The sequence below is a fragment of the Neolamprologus brichardi genome, chromosome 9, assembly GCF_056152115.1.
Source record: "Neolamprologus brichardi isolate AB-2024 chromosome 9, ASM5615211v1, whole genome shotgun sequence".
In the NCBI taxonomy this organism is placed as follows: domain Eukaryota; kingdom Metazoa; phylum Chordata; class Actinopteri; order Cichliformes; family Cichlidae; genus Neolamprologus; species Neolamprologus brichardi.
The window spans coordinates 24,068,097-24,077,479 of record NC_142112.1 but is presented as its reverse complement, the minus strand read 5'-3'; the positions used below and the strand labels follow the sequence as shown (position 1 = coordinate 24,077,479).

The window sequence follows — 9,383 nt, the reverse complement described above, 5'->3', positions numbered from 1 at the left end:
CATGAAGTGTCTGGCATTTGTCTTATTGGAAGAGTGATCTGGTCCTCACCCTTGCAAAAAAAAAAAAAAAAAAAGCCAGTTGTGCAAATGACATCAAAAAATATCTTATAAAGATATGGATTCACACAGATCTAAAAGAAGAAGAAGAAGAAGAAGAAGAAGAAGAAGAGGAGGAGGTCTGATAAGTTTGTATTTCCTTCTTTTCTTGTGAGAAGAGTGGAAGATAGAAAGAGGGCTTCATGGGCACAACTCCACAGTATCCACAGAGAGACACAAGGTTACTATTTCTGAATGACTGTAATGATTTAATCCTGTCCCATACCCTACAATAAACAGACTGAAATCGGCTTATAGCAGTTTTAGTTATTCTTTTCTCTCGGAAAATGTCATTATTTTTGTCAATAACTGAAATAAATGCTTGTAGATCTGTATGAGCTGATAATAGATTTGTTGATGAATGGCGGCCCATAGACAAATAAATTCACATTTACTGAATACAGTGGATAGAGTTTTTCTCCTTTTTTTGCTTGGCTGGCTTGTCTGATTGCTGGGGTTTGTCTGTAATGTTGTATGGTCTTTACCTTGGAATACAAAGTGTCTCGTGGGAACTGTTGTTGTGATTTGGGGCCAAATAAATAAAACTGGAGTGAATTGAATTGAATTTTGTGAACACATATTAATTAGCTAGATCAAAAGGGCAACAGATATAACTGGGTGATGGAGCAGTAATTCAGAATATATACTTTAGAATTAAGTTGTTATCTTAGCTGACAAAAAAATATCTAAACTAATTTTTATTTTATTCATTTTTTAAAATTTTATTTATAATGTTTTTTTTTTATTAATTAATTAATTTATTTTTATTTAACCCCTCAGCATGTGTGACGAATCTGCCGAGAGTGTACAATGGGCACACAGCGTATGTGTGGCGTAGAGAAAGTGCTCCCCGGCGGCGGAAGCAGTGTTTACTTGCTCTGAGAGATTTCATCATTCTCTTTCTCGCATTACTCCGGTCCATGCTTCTTCGCGGCGCAGCATCAGCACTGCTGAGGACCACCACTGAGATTTTACGCTCCTGCCCGGTGTCCACGGTCCGGTTTGTTCGGCAGTCGCTTCGCTACCCGCGTAAAAACCGGCCGTTTTCAACGTCGGTGTGCTTGTGTAAGAAGAAGAAAACAAGCCTGTGGCTGCAGCTGGCGGAAGGACAAACCATGGACGGCAACATTGAGGAGATTCTCGCCCCTTTGAGGCTTGCAGTGAAAGAACAGGTAATTGGGAATTATCGCCTTAGCTTTATCGTTATAGGTAAAGAGTGTTTGTTCACAGTGTGATTGGATATATTTTAGTACCTCCCACTTTGTCACATTAGCCTTCTCGCTCGTAAGGCTAGCCGGCTAACACGACCCGGCTGCTCGCTGTCAATGAATCAGTTGCTTTCTAGCTAGCTGCTAACGTTAACTGTCAGTTATGTCTGCGCTCTCTGCCACGTTTCATTGAGCTGCTGCTGTTGCAGCTGCTTTTGCATACACTTGTGGAAAGGGCGTGGTTATGATTGGAAGCCACATTTGTACTACTAACAAAAAAAACCCCCCAAAAAAACCTACACAACACTGATCCTTCAGCATATTTTTTGTAAGCATGCCCATACTCGTGTAGTACGGTTTTGTTGGTTTATCTGTGTCTGAAACCACCTCTCTCTCTGTTTAGGGGGACCTGGTTCGCCAAATGAAACAGGATGGAGCTCCAGATGTGGATATTACTAAAGCTGTAGCAGAACTAAAGGCGAGGAAGAGGACTCTGGAGGCCAAGGTAAGTAAATCAAGTCCACTTGAGCTCATGGTACTCTGGAGCAGTTAACGTTTAGATATATGATATGCTCTTCAAGTGCTTACACCCCCCCAGACAGCCAGACCACTCTGAAAATACGATGCTTTTCATTAAAGCTGAGAAGTGTATCATCGGTCCACCTGGCTGGGATGCTGTAAAAACTATATCAAAATGACAAAGAATGATCAAATCTGGGTTTTTGAGATCACTCTGAGTATTTTTAAGCCTTTTTAACTCTCTCCTGTATAAGACGATCAGATATTGAGCTATAAAAGAGCTTAACATGTCTCACAAAATGATACCTGAGTCAGACCTGACGGGTAAACGAAAGCAAGTAAGAGGGTCCTGGAAGCAAAGCTATTGTTATGGTTTTGTATTTTCTAATTATTTTTTTATTTTATTTTGACTTTTTGTTTTTAATTCAGTTTAGCTTCAGTTTGTTTCCAGAGTAGATTTGTGATTCAGTGTCGTTATTGTTTGGAAGTGTTTAATGTTTATTAGTGGAGAATGTGGATGGCGTATGTCAGTGCCAAAATTGAGGAAAATCATCACAGATTTAACAATAATAACACACAACCCTCTGAGAGCATTTTCATCTAGTTTTAGTTAACTCTAATAATCATGCCAGGAAGACTCTGTGTTTTAAGGCCAAGAACAGACTTTAATGCTTAGATGTTGTTGTGATTTTAATCTTGACACTTTGTATAAAAATTGCAGGAGTTGGCACTGCAACCCAAAGATGACATCGTCGACAGAACCAAGATGGAGGATACCCTCAAGAGGCGATTCTTTTACGACCAGGCCTTCGCTATCTATGGAGGTAAGACCTGGATAGCCAGCAGTGGAAATTAAGCTTTCGGTTAGTGCTTAAGCCAGCGTATGATGGCGTCTTTAAGCGTTCTGTTACCATGCAGTAATGCTCCTCAGGTGTGAGCGGCCTGTATGACTTCGGCCCTGTGGGCTGCGCCCTGAAGAACAACATCCTGCAGGCGTGGAGGCAGCACTTCATCCAGGAGGAGCAGATACTGGAGATCGACTGCACCATGCTGACCCCCGAGCCCGTCCTCAAGTAGGTGCACTGAACCTGTTGTAGTCGTGGTCTCAACATTTATATTAGGCTTTTATAGGCTGTTTATTTATATTTAATAAAGGGTAATTCAGAAACTGCTAAAAAAAAAAAAGGCGCCTAGTGGTTCCTAGAGTCGGCTCCAAAGTGCTGAACTGTGGGTTTTTGTTAACGGGCGCATATTGATTTCTGTGATTTTATGCATGGAAGCTGCCACTAATTGCAGCTTTCCATAGCCCGGTTGCAGAAACACTGTTGAATGTACAAGTTACTTTGGGATGCATTTTAAATCCTTGGCATTAATACACTTATTACGTTATTTCTTCCACCAGGACTTCAGGACATGTGGACAAATTTGCTGACTACATGGTGAAAGATGTCAAGAATGGCGAATGCTTCAGGGCTGATCACCTCCTCAAAGGTGAGCATGGTTTGCTTCTAGTTTCCCAGCACTGTGTAAACTAAAGGTGGATCTGTATTATTAATGGAACTCTGCAGACAGGAGGGGCAACTGCTGCTCGTTACCTATTCTGAGTATCGCTGTTGTGCCTGAGGGGGGGATGGAAGTGGCTGGACCAGCAGAAATCACACAGGGCTTACAAAGTAATACAGCCGCTAGAATCCGAGACACTGGAACTGTACCAAGAGCTTGTGATGGACTGAGGACGTGTCCCAAAAGGCTTTTTATTTGCCCAGATAACACAAAAGTGTGTAATATTTATTAACAGAGGTACTTCAAATTACATGAAGAACAAAAACAAAACAAGCATGTTTTCATGAAGCTTTTTAGTTTGCAGCACATTTTCACATATAGTCAGTTTTTTGTATTTCACGTACTGTTTGTTATCGTTATTGCAGCTTACGAAAACATCGCAACTGTCATGAGTACATATCCCAGAGTTGTGACATTGTACAATGTAAATAAACATGAATGAATTTGCTGCCATTTTAACAGATTATACATTAGGAGATGACATAAATAGTGTGTGCAACCAATGTGGAGGACATATAAGGCCTCCTCTGGGTCTGTGGGGTGCGATTGGTTCAGGGGTTGTTGGGTGCCTTAGCCCCCTGGTCTCCTACCAGGTGGAATTCACTTGTTGTGCTTCTTTTAATGCACAGTGTTAGCTGAGCACACACGCGTTCACTCATACTTTTTATAATGACTATATTTACGTTGAGCACTGTTGTAGGACTCGCTGTAGGTGCTGGGGGCAGGCTGGGATGTTGGTGGGAAGTCACAAAAAACAACAAAAACACCACTGTCTGGTTTTTCTGTGTGTTACAGCCCACCTTCAGAAGCTGATGTCTGATAAGAAGTGCACAGCAGAGAAGAAGGCTGAGATGGAGAGCGTCATCACCCAGGTCTGTGTTAATTTAGACGAAATGAGTCATGTTGAAAAACCTTTGTTTCTGACGTGGCTGTAAATCACAGATTTTGCATTTTTTGGGCTTACCGGTTTCCAGTTGGACAACTACACCCAAGAAGAGCTGTCTGACCTCTTCGTAAAATACAGCGTCAAGTCCCCTACCACAGGAAACGAGCTCACACCTCCCATCTCCTTCAACCTGATGTTTCAGACGTCCATTGGACCAGGGGGGAATATGGCAGGGTAAAATGACTCCTCAGCATTGTGCAGAAACGTTCCCTCACATTTGTGTCATTAATTTTGATTTTTAATCAATCTGCATTTGCAGCTATCTGAGGCCTGAAACAGCTCAGGGAATATTCCTCAACTTCAAGCGTCTTTTGGAATTCAACCAGGGAAAACTGCCATTCGCTGCTGCTCAGATAGGAAACTCCTTCAGGAACGAAATCTCTCCTCGCTCTGGACTCATTCGTGTCAGGTGAGGAGGGGGTGTGTCCTCTGGTTCAAATAATATTTTGTTTTTAAGCTGAGAGAGAAAACGGGAATGTGACTGTGTGATATATTTTTATTTATATATTTTTGTGCAGAGAGTTCACCATGGCTGAGATTGAGCACTTTGTGGACCCGAATGAAAAGGATCACCCCAAATTCCCCAACGTAGCTGACCTGGACATCATGTTATACTCCTCCAAGGCTCAGACCAGCGGCCAGTCTGCACAGATCATGAAGCTGGGAGACGCTGTAGAGCAGGTAGCCATAACACTGGAACACCAATGATGATGTCAAATCCAAAATAGTCATTATATATAGAGTTTAAGATGAAAAGCAACAAAAAATGTATCTTGTCTCACTTAGGGAGTGATCAACAACTCCGTCCTGGGATATTTCATCGGAAGGATCTACCTCTACCTTACTAAAGTTGGTATTGCCAAAGACAAGCTGCGTTTCCGACAGCACATGGACAACGAGATGGCTCACTACGCCTGTGACTGCTGGGATGCCGAAGCCAAAACCTCCTACGTACGTTCCACTGCAGCGCGTCCTCACAGCTTTATCAGCTTCTTTGTATGCTGATGCTCAAAGTAATGTTTGTCCCCTGCAGGGCTGGATCGAGATCGTAGGCTGCGCTGACCGGTCCTGTTACGATCTGCAGTGCCACGCACGGGCCACCAAGGTCCCTCTGGTTGCTGAAAAGCCTCTAAAAGAACCCATATCCTTAAATCAAAGTAAAAACACAACTTCAGAGAAAGTCTCAAAACACAAAAGAGCCTTTTGATGTTGGTGATCGGTGTTTCTCCTTAACTTCTCCACACAAAACCGTAAATGTCGTCCAGTTCGAGCCCAACAAAGGAGCCATTGGGAAGGCCTATAAAAAGGATGCAAAGATAGTCATGGAGTACCTCTCTGTGTGTGACGAGTGCTTCATTACAGACCAGGAAAAGCTGCTCAGTGAGAGTGGGTGAGTGCTGTGGCTAATCAGAGCCATACTGATGGTTGTCTCAAGTACATTTTTGGGAAAGAGTTAGTTTATCACATTTGTGCTCCTCAGAGAGTTCACTATCGAGACAGAAGGCAAAGCGTTCAAACTCACAAAGGACATGGTCAGCGTGAAGCGATTCCAGAAGACTCTGCACGGTGAGTTTCACTCGAGAGAAACGTGAGGGAAATGATCCCGGAGCAAGCGGTTTTATAATGTCTCTGTCATCCACAGTCGAGGAAGTTGTTCCCAACGTGATCGAGCCCTCGTTTGGCATCGGTAGGATCATGTACACCATCTTTGAGCACACATTCCAGGTCAGAGAAGGCGACGAACAAAGAACGGTAAGTCTGACAACATCGATGTTTCTGCCCTTACAAAATGACACCATGTTCAGTGCTGCTGCACTCATCCTCTTCATCTATTTCTTTATGATTATATTTTGATCTGGAACGTTAAATCCTTGTGATTGATTTATGTGTATTTTACTAACAAGTTAAAGAGTAGCACCTGATTTTGTTATATTTTTGTAGCTCCTTACAGAGTTGAGTATTTTGCATGCTTTGTTTTATTTTTGCTGGTTTCCTTTAATGATGTGTCTTCATTTTCACTGCAGTACTTTAGCTTCCCTGCTACTGTCGCTCCTTACAAGTGCTCCGTCCTGCCTCTGAGTCAAAACCAAGAGTTCATGCCTTTTGTGAGGGAATTATGTAAGTGATTCCAAAATCAAACATCCTATTTCAGTCGAAGAAGAAAAACGGCACTTTCTCCAACTGCTTTTTTCTTTTCTCCTTAGCGGAGGCGCTGACCAGAAACGGCGTATCTCACAAGGTGGACGACTCTTCAGGATCCATCGGGAGGCGCTACGCCAGGACGGATGAGATCGGAGTGGCGTTTGGAATCACCATTGACTTTGACAGTGTGAACAAAACGCCTCACACAGCCACTCTGAGAGACCGTGACTCTATGAGGCAAATCAGGGCCGAGGTACTGCTTCACTTCATTCCATTTTTACATGCGTTAGGGCTGCACAGGTAAACTCTAGGGCTGTGCTTTCGTCACAGCACAGAAGAACAGATAAAACTGAGCAACCGTGGTAGTGATTTCCATAACCTTTCAGCTCATTCATTCATTTTGTGTGGTTTGGTATGAAAAATGGTCTCCAAAACATAGACTGTACAGTAGAATTGGTGTTTAATGTATTCCATTTATATAGCGCCTTGCTGTTCATCCATGGGATAGTTGCAGGAAGTTGATTGTAAGTGATGATATCCAACAATGATATAAGTAATTTTCAAGATGGCGACCGATAAAGAGAAAGCTCTCTGTGTGAGTCTGTGACAGCTGTGCAGCATGATCTTTCATTAACAGTAAACCTCCCACCTAAACCTTTCTGTTCAGCCACGTATTTTAAAATTTACCGTAAGCTTTTATGTCTGTTACTTTTTAAAAAAATCAGATCAAACGATTCTATAAATGACGACTAAAGAGAAATGCATTTGAGGCCCAGTGAGTTTCATCCTTTGCCTGTGCTTCACCTCTCCAGCTTGGTGCTGTTTGATTGTCATGTTGAAACACACGAAGGGATAAACAAGCAAACAAAAACACTGAAAATGTGCCATCACCTCGACAGAAGAATAACAGAGTGGAAAGTGAGCATGTGAGGACATGCATGGCTGCAACGAGGCTGAGCTTAGTGTGGCAGCAGATGATGTATTTCAGTCTGTTTCACTCACATTTCATGGAACAGAGATTCCTCTTTTACTCATCAGTACAGCTGCATGCATAAACTGTGCTACTGCTCTTTAGTCGTGCAACGACAACAAAATCAATTGTGTTTTTAGGCTTTAAGTCCATTTTCTCTGGTTTACACTTGTGTTGGGCTCAGAGTGATGCCAAGACACGAGCCATAAATATCTTCAGACTTGATTGATAATTCTGTCGACAGTAAAATTACCTGCAACATGACTTAACCCTACTCCAAGTGCATTTCACCTCGAGCTCCACACACACCATAAAACACCATTAAGTAAAAACGCTCCTCTTTTTCTCTCCTCACAGGTCAGCGAGCTGCCCGTGATCGTTCGGGATTTGGCCAGCGGCACATTGACCTGGGCGGAAGTGGAGAGCAAGTACCCCATCTTCGAAGGACAGGAGACCAGCAAGAAGGACACGAGCGAAGAGTAGAGTTCTCCCGTCTGCCAGCCACTTCATAATAAATCCACAAACTCGTTGCTTATGCACCGCTGCGAAGATTGCCGCGACTGGATTGTGACGAGCTGTAGTGGCGCACAGAGCCCTCTTTGTGATCCACACCACTGCAATCACTAAATTGTCATGTATTTATCATATCTTAACAGCTGTGGTAAAGCTTGCACAGGACTGTTGTTTCATTGACGAGCAGCATTTCATCCATGCACGATCATGCCAATACGATGTTAAAAGGGAGAAATGTAATCAGGGTGTTTTCAGTGGAAGGAAGCGTCCACCATTCCAGTTTCAGGCAGATCTGATTGAGATATTTAACAGTTTCAATAAAAAGAGTCGGCACTTACAGGACACGGACAAACAGCTGTGATATTTTCTTCTTGTTTTTGAGCCACTACTGCTCAGCGATTGCTTTTAATCTCAAAAATGTCTTTTTAAGCTTACGGTAATTCAGGAGTTTTTAAGATGACCTCCAAAACTAAAATCTTAATGCTCGGAAATTTAAACCATGTTTTGAATGTTTGCTTCTTTTTGGCTTGTTTTTTTTTTTCCCCCTCCAGTGGAAAAAATGTGGACTAAAAATGTCCAAAGCATCAGTTTTATTAGTTTGAACATAAACGGTGTATCAGAGCCAACATGAATGAAACAAGTAAATCCAGTGTGATTTAAAAACAGAAGAATAGTCAGCTAAATTGTTTTTAACACGTGACAAGTTGTGTTTAACACAGCGTATCAATTCATGTTTCATGTGTATGACAGATATTCTACGTCTTACCATGATTGTATTGTTTTTGTTAAAAGTGGGATTCTTTTATTTATTTTTTTTGCCTCATAGCTCAACATCATATCTGAGAATTCAAAGCAAAGCAGCATCTGGCACAGTGGTGTTGTGATTAGCAGGCCTAACAGTAAGTAGGTCCTGGGTTCAAATCCACTGGTTCCCTGGGATCTTTCTGTATGAGTACTCTGGTTTACTTCCAAAGATGCACTTAGAGTTGATTTTTAACCAACTCTAAATTGTTTGGGCGTACCCTGCCTTCTGCCCTGTGACAGCTGGGATATGCTCCAGTGTTCCCTCCACCCCCATGATGCTTAATTGGAAGAAGATGGGTGGAAAATAAAGGACCGATTATTTTTCACCATTAGCTGGCACCACTGATTCACTGTTACTTCCACTACTAGCTAATTTTTATTTAATTTTTTTCTATTAAGGGCCTGTTAAATTCTCAAAGGTGGGTAAAGGTAAACAGGTTTTTGCGGTCCTACATGCACAATAAGGCACCACTGTTAAGGTGAAGTTACAAAGGCTTTAAAGTGTGGGTTTTTCCTTTATTACTGCTATTACTTAGAAAAAAACAAGGCCTAATGCACAAACACCCTAAATGGATATTTGTTTAGCTGGTTAGTCAGATTACTTCGCCTCTTTATTCCAAAA

General features: G+C 42.1%; 1 protein-coding gene and 1 non-coding gene across 3 annotated transcripts; both read left to right on the top strand.

Annotated features, from left to right (window-relative positions):
- Positions 1-973: 973 nt before the first annotated feature.
- LOC102797257 (glycine--tRNA ligase-like) lies at positions 974-8,657 on the top strand. Of its 2 annotated transcripts, none has more exons than XM_087846168.1 (17): positions 974-1,268; positions 1,708-1,809; positions 2,545-2,647; positions 2,755-2,896; positions 3,226-3,314; positions 4,182-4,258; positions 4,361-4,506; positions 4,592-4,741; positions 4,851-5,013; positions 5,119-5,283; positions 5,366-5,474; positions 5,578-5,722; positions 5,813-5,898; positions 5,975-6,084; positions 6,357-6,450; positions 6,537-6,727; positions 7,802-8,657. In XM_087846168.1, the coding sequence occupies exons 1-17, from the start codon at positions 1,017-1,019 to the stop codon at positions 7,925-7,927; spliced, it is 2,250 nt and encodes a 749-aa protein (XP_087702294.1). In that variant the 5' UTR covers positions 974-1,016; the 3' UTR covers positions 7,928-8,657. The 2 variants fall into 2 exon arrangements, with proteins under 2 accessions (XP_087702294.1, XP_087702295.1); XM_087846169.1 differs by having other exon boundaries at positions 5,366-5,478; positions 5,582-5,722.
- Positions 3,012-3,148, top strand: LOC118454517 (small nucleolar RNA SNORA84). The gene has a single exon (XR_004843772.2). It is a non-coding gene; the product is annotated as a small nucleolar RNA SNORA84 (small nucleolar RNA).
- Positions 8,658-9,383: the final 726 nt, after the last annotated feature.

What these genes read in the sequence shown, in the direction of transcription:
- LOC102797257 (XM_087846168.1), top strand. Translation starts at nt 1,017, where the DNA reads ATGCTTCTTCGCGGCGCAGCATCAGCACTGCTGAGGACCACCACTGAG. An exon ending in AAAGCCTCTAAAAGAACCCA is followed by an intron (nt 5,475 to 5,577) that starts TATCCTTAAATC and finishes CTTCTCCACACA; the next exon opens with AAACCGTAAATGTCGTCCAG. An exon ending in AAGGCGACGAACAAAGAACG is followed by an intron (nt 6,085 to 6,356) that starts GTAAGTCTGACA and finishes TTTTCACTGCAG; the next exon opens with TACTTTAGCTTCCCTGCTAC.